The 12,641-nt window shown below is 39.3% G+C and overlaps 2 protein-coding genes across 2 annotated transcripts; one reads left to right on the forward strand and one right to left on the reverse strand.

Annotated features, from left to right (window-relative positions):
- Positions 1–1,256: 1,256 nt before the first annotated feature.
- Positions 1,257–2,826, reverse strand: LOC135086147 (lipase 3-like). Its single transcript, XM_063980953.1, has one exon. It carries the CDS (start codon positions 2,817–2,819, stop codon positions 1,551–1,553), a length of 1,269 nt encoding a protein of 422 aa, XP_063837023.1. The 5' UTR covers positions 2,820–2,826; the 3' UTR covers positions 1,257–1,550.
- A 5,285-nt stretch (positions 2,827–8,111) lies between these two features.
- LOC135078242 (uncharacterized) lies at positions 8,112–8,594 on the forward strand. Its single transcript, XM_063972846.1, has one exon. The coding sequence runs from the start codon at positions 8,112–8,114 to the stop codon at positions 8,592–8,594; it is 483 nt and encodes a 160-aa protein (XP_063828916.1).
- The last annotated feature ends 4,047 nt before the right edge of the window (positions 8,595–12,641 follow it).

Below are 12,641 nucleotides of genomic sequence, written 5' to 3' on the forward strand. Positions count from 1 at the left end.
AATTAAAATTGATGTTTTTATGCATAACAAGGCAGGTGACCACAATCGCACCTGGTGTTAAGTGGGATGCAGTGCAGTGTAGGATGGTACATACGAGTATCTACCCTGTAAGTGCCTATTCACTCTCGCCTTGAAAAGGCTCGGATTGTAGTCTTCGGGAAAGACAGCAGCAACAAAGTTTATCAACCCTACAAAAATTACAATGTCAGTGTTTGTTGTCAGCACAAATTGTAATATTTTTGAAATTGTATACAGCCGAAAGATATGTCAAATCTCTCATAATTTCGTACCTGTTACACAGTACAAAGGCGCGAAAAGACGTTCGTTGATGCGTTGTTTATTGTGTGTTCAAAAAAACTTGCCTCTTAATTAGCCATTATAATTACTCGGAAGAATGCAGCGTGATCAGTTTCACTTGCATTGTCGCCACTAATAGGATGGAATCAGTCTAGTCGAGGTACATGCAGTAGACTCAATACTAATATGTACGTTTAGACTTTTGAACATTGTGACACTTTAAGTAGATGCGATTTTAGCGACTGAGTTTCTTCCGCCACCTCTTCTAAACACTAGCCCATATGTGGTCCCGAAGTAGTGGTAGGGTAAGCTATATTTGGGAAGTGTATAAGTGCCCTGGAAAACGCCTATGTACTGAATAAACTATTTCATTATTTCATTTCATTTCATTTGCATCAAAAATTTATAGTCTTATGTGCTGATGACTGTAACTAATGTCAAATGATTAGTAGAATCTTGAAGTTCAATTAGACGGGCCAGCTGGCCTAGTGTCTAGTCTACACACACTATCAGTGATGATGATATCAATATTACTGTTATTCCTTCCTTCGTTAATTATGTTAATTAATATTAATTTAATGTCACTATTATCATTACTGATAGAGTCTGGTCCGCTATTATTACAACAAACTTCAAACAAATATTCAAGATCTCGATAAGTGATTCATTAAATGATAGTCGCGCTATATTTAAAGGAAAAATACATAGGAAAAACACAGGAGTGTTTTGAGATTTGAGGAATTAAATTAATAAAATGCAAGTTCCTTTTTTAATTTCATTTACTTCTTTTTTAAAATAACTTATACTTAGTTAACTTTGTAAATATGTATAATTTGAGCTTAATTTGTGACACATTCCTCTGGAATATATTAACAGTTAGGTATATTAGGTATATGTATGTCATAAGAGTGGGTATTAAATGAACTAAAATGATAATTGGCTAGACAATTAATTAACCTGCCTTATATTAAATAACGATTGTTCAAAAATAAATAAATATTTCTATTAAGGTATCATTAGTGCTGAAAATAGACGCGCTTAAATTAGATATCGTTTAATAATAAGAGGTAATATGGCTACGATTTGGTTCTACCAACCAAACTATAAGTTAAGAAACAAATTAAGTAAAGGTTCATTTCAATACATACCTGTGGTAATGAGATTTTACCTGTAGTTTACGAGGAATGACATAATTACGTGAAATATAGTGTGGTAATATAATTCACCAGCATGTTCATCAATGGAACTGATCGCTAAGTATTGTATTGTTCTAAATAGTCCAATATTTTAGGTACCACGTACTTCAGCGATCTCACATCCCAAATGTGATTGTGGTGACTCCATTTTGGTTCCGGCACCACGTAATTTTCTACTAAATTAGGCAATTTTGAGCTTAAAGTTGCAACGTCTTTCAAAGACGAAAGCCAGTCGTTTTTACCTGATATCAGCACAACTGGCGATGTGATATTAGACACATTATACTCTGGCGGTTGTGTTTGCTTATACCTCTTCAAATTTCCATCTTTACCCTCATCGAAACGTTTGAATTTCCTAGAAAGAATTAACTGCCCGTAATGAGCTAATGATTTTGAAGAGGAGCCACTTAATAAGTGACCGAAACTGATGGACAATACTTTGGAGTCGATCGTCCCTTGTTCGTAACCAGTGGATAATGCCAAGGCCGCACCGCACGTAGGTTCCGGCGCAGCTTGGCATAACACTTCCAGAACTAAATGCTCCAGTTGGTGCATTGCAAGTAATTCTACCAGGCCGACTGCATCCAAAACCTCTTTTAAAAAGTCCACATTTTGCGCTAGAGCCCTTAAAATCGGACTGTAAATGTTTGTCATCCACGCTACAGGGGCCAATTGGAGAGATAGCTGAACTTTCTGATTGTACTCAGGCCTTAAAGATGCCATGGCAAAAAAGTCTGTTGTGCCTTGAGAGTGGCCCGCGTAAAAGACTCTTGGTCTATTCGTCACTTTCAAAATGTAGTCTATGGCTGCTGGAACGTCAAACATTCCGATTTCGTCGAACGAATAGTTCCAGAACGCTATATCCTTGTCGGGATCTAGTGTAATATGCTTACGGGAGTATCGGTTTCCTCTACTGTTGACTGCCCACACATCGTAGCAGTTTGAAGCCAAAATATAACCGAGTCCTAACTTTTCTCCAGCAAGAATCCACACGTCTGATGTATCTAAAATTCCATGCATTAATAAAATGGGGTAGCGTTTGAGATTTCCTGTGCATTTGGGTAGTATCCTGAAGCATTTGAGGATGTATCCATCGTCTGTTGTGATTTTGTGTTCCTCGGTTTGATATCCGTTTTTAGTAGTAAGTTCAGTGAAGTTCAGGTAGATTTCTTCCGCATATCCTAGGGCCATTTTGAGTTCGCGTGCTTCGGGCAAGGCGTACGAGAGCGGGCGGGTTGCTGGAGTAAGTTTCGACGTCCCGACATGGTTCTCTGGTAGTACTAAAAGTAACAAGTATAACACCACAACACAATTGGTCACTTCCATCTACAATGCCTACTTTATACACGGAAAGTTCAAAAACGTATGTTTTCATTGTAAACAAGAATCTACTTTTATAATATTCGATTGACCTCATGTTTAAGGTCTCAAAGCAGCCCTCAGAGTTAATCGGTTGAAGTACTGTCCGTAGAATACGTAGCAATCGTAAAAATATTTATGTGTGAATCAAATATTTATTATGCACGAATAATGAGGATATAATTTTATTGAACGCAATACAGTTTCATAGCACAGGCTATTGATTTAGGTTATCAGGTGAATTTGGTCAAGATCATACTATTATTACTCATTACAATAGAATCTGTATATTCCTTTGCTGACTTATCAGTCAAATAGTTCGTGACACCCAAAGTAGCCAATAATTTAGCAGCACGTCCTTGTTACAATTGAAATATGGTTGTGTTATCAACTTTTTGGCCACTTTGGGTGTCAGGAAATATTTGACGCTGACTGTATTTAACATTGACTTTGAAAAGGATAACCTGTAACATAATAACGATCACAAATTATTATTTATCTATAGATCATCTTAGGCTGAGTTGCACCACTTAACTTTGACCGTAACTTTGACGATAACAACCGGTGGTTTTTGTATGGATTTTGACAGATTTTTGACGTTTGTCAAAGTTAAAGTAAGATGGTGCAACCCAGCCTTATTGTTCACGTCATTGTGAAGAGCAGCTAAGGTCGGAATAAATTGTCTATATTGAATTGCTAAGTCGAATTATTACCTAATTATCATAAATACATACATATACCTACTTACATAGGTACATAAATGTGATATTTGAATGATCAAGGCAGTATGGGAGGTGTACCTATTTGTATCTTCCCATATAAAATAGGCTTGGGTCTAAAAAGATCTCAAAGGGTAATCTTCTTTCCTATTGTAGGATGATTTGCATATAGTTATACCAGTATTGTCAGGTTATATTATAATCTGAATAATTATATTGTATCTTTACGATATTATGTGATATTTAAGCTTTAATATCTATTAATATCCAGTTAATAAAGACTGTAGACACCTTTAATTATTTCCAAATTCTTAAGCACCTAAATATTTCCAAAGTCAGAACCTGACGTAGTTCATGTTGTTTAGCTACCGATCCACCAATCTTCAGCTTGAGCTTCAATAAACACTGCCCAAATCTTTAGGGTGGTACTTAAAGGGTATACCAAAATATGCCTACTGTTATCATTATGATTAGATCATCAAATCCCAAAAATTATTATTTAAAGACATAAATTTTAAAATTTGGGAAATTAAAATTTCAAAAGATGGACATGTCTTCTTCATATTTTTTTAAAATATGAAATTCTCTAAAAATTATAATAATAATATTCTTTGAAACCCAGAGTAGGCATCGCGTTTGACCCGCACTACCGGATTTTTCCGTGTCCGATGAATAAGGTTCAATGTCAAGCGCACACGCAGACGACACTGTTAAAATTATTGCTTCTTCTCAGCACTGGCCCATTTATTGTCCCGAAGCAGTGGTAGGGTTAATATTGGGACGTGTAAAAGCGCTTTTTTAAAGCCTATTTGCAAAAATAAATGAATTTTATGAATTTTTAATTTTATTGTGACGTCATCTTCTACTTAATTATTTCATTTAGGGTCTAACAGTATCAAAAATGAGGCCAAGAGTCTCACAATGTGGACAAAATTAACGCCATTGTAAAAATGAGATATTGTTCCCATTGATATTTTCAAAATGGAACATTGGCTGAGTTGCACCACCTAACTTTAACCGTAACTGTAATGATAACGGGTGCTTTTTGTATGGAGTTTGATAGATTTTTGACGTTTGTTAAAGCGAAAGTAAGATGGGGGCAACCCAGCCATTGACTAATAATGTAGGGACCTTGGGCCTTATAGCTTTATAGCTCTAGGTGCGACTTTAGTCACCCACTACAGTAAAATTGAAATAAAACAATTTAAAAATAAATATTTTTTTCGATAGTAACGCAATTTCATTTTAATTTCTAAGCTAAGTGTGGTCGTTTTCTAAGAGATTAAATTCAATATTGAAGAAGTAATCTAGGCTCTAGAAAATTACCTTTCCTGTATTTTTAAGTACATAGGTATTCTAACGTTCTTGAATATTAAATACGAGTACATGGATGCGTCAACGGGAAGGAAGGAAGCAACTTCGTCATTGAATATAATTGAAAAGATTAAGTATAACGTACGGAAAAACTGCATTATATTACTTTTTTATGCACATAACCACTGGATTTATACAGCTACGGGTCAAGATGATGAGCAGTTGCAGTTACACGCTCTTCCTAAAAAGATATAATTTTCAAGGTAGACAATAAATCGTTCTTCTTCATGTCGTGTCGACAACAAACCTACACAGTGTCAGCCCAAAACTCCGCTACAAGAGTGGCGTTATCAGAAGCATTCATTAAATCTTTGTTTGGGCACGCAGGGCACGACATCATGGTGCCTCATCGACTGGACATTTTTCATTCACACGTTTATTCCTTTTACCTATATTTTGATGTGTTTCGAAGTAACCATAAATAGATTTAATACCTTATTCACCTGATAAAAATATAGTAAAAATAATTATAGGAAAAGGTCAAAAATGTTGCATCGTCTTCACACTCAGCATCTGTTGCGTGCAGGCCTCGGATGCGCGCCGCCATAAGCGTTTATCGCGACAAGCGACACCAAAGCACTAGTTATTAAAATAATGATCTAAGTACTTGAGTGATACCGTTAAATGTCTTCAGAAGCTGGATAAGCACATCTATTATCGTGTGATCTTAATCCTAAAGCACGAATGATCTTTTATCAGACAATCAGATAGACAAGATATAACGGCCTATCCATGACAGACAAGTAAAAGTACACTTAAAACACTTCCATGCAATTAGTGCAATGTTATTTACTTTCAAAAGTTCAGTGCTCATTACAGCATCATTAAAACTTTTCGATTAATGATTACGGATTAGCCGTGATTATTATTTCATCACGTGCCGCAGAGCCGCGTAGGTCAGTAACCACAGACGCGCTCTTTCACTAGTGACCTTTGCGCTGGCGCATCCTCGCAAATGTCAGATTATTGAGTAATTATACTCAACTGAGCACTCCCAATACGACACTGACGAAATCCTCTTGTGTCACATTACCTAGTTATCTAAGGATGAGCAACGGATTATAAGACTTTTTTGAGTTTAGAGAGTTGGTGCGATGTAAAGTTTCGGAAAATTGTTTATTTTCCAATATTAAGGAAGCAGGTATCTACAAGAGTAGAATATAAGAACATTAGGAGTAATATTAAAAAATATGTACAGTTGATGGCAAATCAAACGTCACATTTTATACTTAGTAGGGCATACATAAAATGCTACGTCTTTACAAGTTTGTAAGTTAAATGTAAATATTTAGAATCGCATACCTATCTGAATTCAAAAACAGACTTAAAAGTAGATTGCGTTTGCATTAGATAACTTTTGATTTTGCAAGCTCATGTTTCATCAAAGAGTCAAACTGAAATCGATTTGGTATTTGCCTTAATTTGTTATGGTCATTAAGTCAACATTATAGCAATGTAGAATCACCTCAATTTGATGACGTTTTATTTGTATATTGTATGGTCTCGTCTTGGCAAAATTTTCATGAAAATGTTTTTCTTTGGATATCAGTTTTCCCGACTACAGTTTATGCTAATAAACGTAATGGATCTAAGTGTAACAAGGTGTCAAATCAACCACACATGAGGCCCTGCGACCACAGGCGATGTGACCACGCGTACCGTGAGACCACAAGCGCAATGGTTCATTGACTTTACACCTCCCTAATTGTCATGATAGGTAAATAGGACATAGAATGCAGGGTGTGCACACTTGCAAACATAATGTTACATAAAATCTAGGATATAATTTTATTTTATTAGATATGTGGTCCTGGCGCCTCAGAACAAGGAGAGCCGACCCCAAATAATGGGAAAAAGGGCTAGGGAAAAGAATAAGAAGATATTTTGTGGTCTTAACTAAGATGAGTTTGACCGTTACACAGAAAGCAGTCCCATATGAATGAGAGATCTTGGTTAACTGGACGTCTGTTTTGAAAACGATATAACCGTATGAAGTACAGTGCCGTATTATCCATAAGGCACTTTAGGCCAGTGCCTAGGGGCCCACTATGACCAGGGGCCCAGCACTTCCGATTAAAAAATGAAAAAAAAAGTCAAAGATTATTTTTATGCAACAAAATTCAAACCACCTCTAAACTTCTCCTTATTTTGGTTTACACATTCAATCGTCATATTTCGATATTGTGGAACCTAAATCATTTTCCGCGTTGGCATTACTGCTTTGGTTTACATGACAGATGGACAGTCGACGCAATTCTGAGGTTTAAAAGACTGCGGAGGCTAGGTAGAGGGGTGAGGGTGTGTCATTCGATATAGCCAACGCTTTCAATACCATCCCTCATTCCACCATACTCTAGGCACTTCAACATCACAGAGTGCCTCAGTACCTTCGAGCGCTGCTGGCCGATTACTTATTCAGCCAGCTCAAACGGCGCGGCGTAGCCAGCGGGGTTCCGCAAGGTTCGGTGCTCGGTCCACTCTTGTGGAACCTAGGCTTCAACTGGCTCCTCCGGGGCGTCCTTCTCGCGGGCATGAGTGTCATATGCTATGCGGATGACACATTAGTCGCTCGCAGAATACGCCACCTCGGCCTGAAAGTCGCGCTGGAGAAAACTGAGGCCCTCTTCTTTCCGGGGCCTCGCCAGCGCGCCCCTCCCGACGCCCACATTGTGGTTGAGGACGTTAGGATCGACGTCAAAGGCCAGATGAAATATCGGGGCCTCACGCTTGAAGGGAGGTGGCATTTTAGCCCGCACTTCAGCGGGCTAGCGCCACGCCTCCTCAAGGCAGCCGGCGCACTGAGTTGGCTCCTCCCGAATTTGGGAGGGCCACAAACGAGGTGTCGTCGACTTTATGCCGGCGTTCTGAGGAGCATGGCGCTGTATGGCGCCCCAATCTGGGCGGACGCACTCCACAAGAGGGAGAATGCTGCCCTTCTGCGCAGGCTCCAGCGGGCCATAGCGCAGAGGGTCACAAGGACCTATCGCACGGTAGGGCACGCTGCGGCTTGCGTCCTCGCTGATACTTCTCCTTGGGAGCTAGAAGCTGGGGTCTTGTCTGTCATCTATCACTGGATGGCAGACCAGAAGGCGCGTGGAAAGCGCCCGGCCCCGGAGCGGTGCGGTGCCGTCAGGCTGGAAGACCGCGAGATCATGATCGAGAAGATATGACTCGCGCAAAGTTTGGCCGCCGCACTCTGGACGCCATTGGTCCTGTTCTGGACCAATGGTTGGTACGACCGCACGGGTTCCTCACGTTCCGTCTGGCGCAGGAGCTGACCGGGCATGGCTGCTTCGGTTCGTACCTGCATAGAATCGGGCGAGTGGAATCCCCGCTGTGCCACAAATGCGGCGCGGCGGATGACACGGTGCAGCACCCTCGCGGTCTGCACAGGCTGGGAGGAGCAGCAGTCCTCACTGCAGTCGTGGGCCGGGATCTTTCGCTTCCGAGCCTGGTCAACGCCATGCTGGGAAGTGAAGGATGCTGGAAGGCGGTCGCCTCCTTTTGCGAAGAGGTCATCCTTCAGAAGGAGGCAGCAGAGCGCGAGCGGGAGAACGATCCTTTCGCCTCATCGCTCCGTAGGCGGAGAAAAGGGTGGAGAAGGCGGTTGTACGACCGTTCTACTCTGCCCCCAGGTGGCGGCCAGTAGGCCGGAGGTGCGGTGCCCACACTTGTCACATCCGTCTGACGGGAACGGCTTGGCGTTTCGGGCTATTCCCGTCGGACCCCCACAAAGGGGGCGTGTAGGGTCCGCCGTGTAGGCGAGCTGTCGCCGGTGGTATCGCGGAAGTCTAAGGCTACGGCCGGATACTCGCGACACCCCCACTTGGGTGATCACGGAACGCCGCGGAGGTACTTTTAGTGGGTATACCCCGTCCTTTTCAGGACGGAGCTGCGCCCTTTTTAGGGCACCGGGAGTCCCACGCACCACCTTGTCCCCCGGCAGTGGTGACGGTGCGCAAAGCATTTCCTCCAAAGCGACAAAAAAGGGGGGCCCGAAACGAGCTGTGCCTAGGGGCCCCTAGATGGTTAATCCGGCCCTGATGAAGTATGAGGCACAGTTATAAACTAGTTACGGAATAGTCGTTACGTTTCTGACAATTCCTAAATTATTCTAGACATTATTTATAGATGTAATAATATATTGATTATGATGGACTGAGAGTATGGTTACAAAACATGCTTAGGAAACATAATTAATAACAATTTCCTAAACTACGTAATTTCCTTAAATTGGTGGTTGCAATAATGAAGTGAAATGTAATTCGTATTAGTAAATGACTCAAACCAGTTGGTTATTGACTTGTTTGAAACATTTTTAATAGTTGATCGCTTAATTAACAATAATATTTGGCAAGTTCATTTGCCAATGATGTTTATTGCAACAAAATGCATTGCCTCATCTTTACAAATATGTTGTTGACTATGTTAAAGTAATTTAGACATAAACTCAACTAATCAAATATAGGCAATTTGTTTTTGTTTTGAAAGTTTTCAAACATATTTTATTTTATAAACAATACAGTGGCCAGTATTGTTATAAATGAGCTAGACTTAGTCACAATGGTGCAGTCAATAGCATCACACTATGCCTACATTTTTGTTCAAATTGGATTCTAAACAATAAATTAGGACTCCACAGTGTTCAGCTTGATGTCTTGATGTCTTTTTAGTATAGTCAAAACATAAAAATTTTCATGAACCAATTACCGAAAAGTATTGCAGTTATATCGTCTATACCTGATTGATTACGATCTATGTTTGAAGCCTCGAAATGTTGTGTAGGCTATGACCCACTTTTCCTTCCCTTCATAATTTATAACCCACATTTCATCGTATGCAACACTATTGAAAACGTAAAATCTGAATTCATAGGGAACTGAAGTCTGCAATCCATTCTATTTCTGCAAGCCATTACTCACCGGCTCGCAATTTTTAATGCATGTATGGAATCGGCGAGACGCGAGAGGAAGTGCGTCGCCCGCGCAGCTATATCGTGCAGGGCCAGTCCATGAATACTAAATGCGAGGTTCCGTTATCAGAAACTTACTTTTGTAAGATTTATTGATAGGTGTTGAGTTTGACATCGCAATAGTAAAGTTTTAAATCTGTATGTTTAAGAATATCAGCGAAAGAAGAGTTTTCAAGACTACGAATTGTTTTCAAATCCCTCCTTCGTCTAGCTTTGTTCCGTGTTTGTGTTTTAGTGGTAAAACAGCTGTGGTAGTCAGTCGACTGGTTTGGAGGATTCGATTTCTAGATGGATAACAGAGGATACGAAGTATCATTTTGACTCAATTTAGGACTCATGATTTATTAACTTTAAAACGGATAATAAATCATAACGTTTTATTTGACTATTATTATAGTCAAACATCAAATCAATCACATTTTGTAATTACAATGATTGTATGAAGTAATCGAAATCATAGGAAAATCATTTTGTCGTACACATTCATGCATCAGATTTAATTTTGTTGTACACATTCATGCTCTACTGTGATTTGGCTCTACCGTGCCACCTGATCGAAGTATGTCAAACGTTCATTGGCAGCTAATAAAGTCTGACATGAGGGTTATTACAGCCCACTCGTAAGACAAGGAAAACAAGGGTTACTGTAAGGTCGAGGACACACTACGTATTCGCTTCGATCGATGATTCAAATATTTATGCACACACCTAATCAATTTATATAGCATGCATTAGCATGGCTTAGATTAACTACTAAGTTATTGAAAGCAAAGGTGCTTTTATTTGACCTATGTGCGGAAGTCAATCTTCCGGTTCAATAGGTGAATAAGCCAATCGACCCAATCAGTATCTCATCGATTGGTATTCTATGGAAATCAAAGTGATATTAAGGTGCAAACTATTCTTTATTCATCTATTCTATAAGGTCTGCTTATCAAATAGATGTTATGTCACCTGCCAATAAAAGATACATTTTTGCTTTATAAAATCCTTGGAGTGTCATAGGAAATTAAATAATACGTCATTACATACATGAAATATTTTTGTCAATATTGTGAGAATGTGTGATTGTGTTGCTTGCGAATACATTCATAATAGGTAACTACGGGTATTTTAGAGTCTATCGTAGGCGAAGAACCGCAATTTCTTAAGATATGGCGGACGCTTTGAAGAAAATAAAGTATTGTTAGATTTCCAATCCTAGAGCAGTCATGATTCTCTAACAACAACAAAAGGAGGATAATTCCTTTCTTGTAAATCGTGGGTCGATTTTTTATTTTGAGATATTTAGGTAGAGTCGTTTCTGTCAGTCAGACTAAATTCTTTGGCATTGAAGATCTTAGCACCGGTAATAAAACAGACGATCAAATTACACTTGTTGTTTCATATTAACCTGTCAAAGCCATTATTTCAAAGGCAAGAAAAGTAAACACAATAATTGAATGTACTGTGAAAATGTTTTGAAGTGCTCAATTGCTTGCTGCTTCCGCATACCGCGCATAGCGGCGCAGGCGCAGTGAGGCAAACGTCGCGGTGACAACCGACCTGTACATAGATTATGCATTCAACGAATAGTCGAAACTGAGTAAAAATAAGTTAGACCCGGTAGCCACCAAAGCGTTATGTCCACATTACCACTCCGCTTAGCTCTGAGGGCTTAGTGTGAGTTTACATCAAACGTCGTCACTGGTGAGCGCGTAAAAAATTATTTTAAATGTATGACGGATTGTACAGCGCCCCCAGTCGAAACTTTCAAGAACTAAAATTTTCATATATTTTTAATGCGCTCACTAGTGAGGTACGTTTGATGTAAACTCACACTAAGCCCTGTGGTTCGGAAATCTGACTAGTTATTTAAACACCTTATTATAAGCCATGGTTTGCGTTATTCGAACTTAATGAATAGACTATTCGAGTTATAACATTAACTATATTATATTTTAAACTATTATGTTGCATTTTTTACTATAAGATTATCACTTCACGGGATTTTTGCAACAAAATCTTTTTAAAACGGTAAAAGGGCAGACTGCCCGCGACCATGACTCGTGCAACCGAGTTGTAACGTCGGGACGGTAAATATATTATTTACCGTTTTAAAAAGATTTTATTGCAAAAATCCCGTGAAGTGATAACTCACTATATTGTAAAGAACTGAAGCTTGTTCAAAGAAGAAACCAGATTTAGCTGCTTGCAGCTGTTCAATTTAATTTAGGCACATTACCACTTTGATTGAGTACTGTACTTGCTTAGTGTTTGGTATCGCTGCAAGCGGCAGACCTTCGCGGCGGCCGCGGACGGTCAAAGACTTGGCGAAGTACCTCTTTGTCCGAAATATCCAAAACTTATGCATCATACCACATCAAGACTTTACACTTCAAACTTTTTTTATATTTTTTATAATCCCGTTAGCCCCCCGTACTATGTTCGTATCACGAGTGAGCTATAAACTTTGCATATGTTTGCGCTTTAAGAGATTTCTCTGTATTTGTTATTACTCTGTATTTACATGATATTTCATTCTGCAGGTCGATCACTCATCAGTCTACACTTTTATGTTACATATTAGTTACAGTAGGTAACTGTAATTTATATACATATGATGTACGCTGCTAAATACCTATCAATGGTAAATAGAGTTAAAATAGATTTGTGCTTTAAGTTGCATTGATCAAACTTTTATTAAATTAGACTTTTCTATAACTACACATACCCTCGTTTTTA

The sequence above is a fragment of the Ostrinia nubilalis genome, chromosome 2 (genome assembly GCF_963855985.1).
Source record: "Ostrinia nubilalis chromosome 2, ilOstNubi1.1, whole genome shotgun sequence".
Taxonomy (NCBI): Eukaryota; Metazoa; Arthropoda; class Insecta; order Lepidoptera; family Crambidae; genus Ostrinia; species Ostrinia nubilalis.

What these genes read in the sequence shown, in the direction of transcription:
- LOC135086147 (XM_063980953.1), bottom strand. Translation starts at nt 2,819, where the DNA reads ATGGAAGTGACCAATTGTGTTGTGGTGTTATACTTGTTACTTTTAGTA.
- LOC135078242 (XM_063972846.1), top strand. Translation starts at nt 8,112, where the DNA reads ATGACTCGCGCAAAGTTTGGCCGCCGCACTCTGGACGCCATTGGTCCT.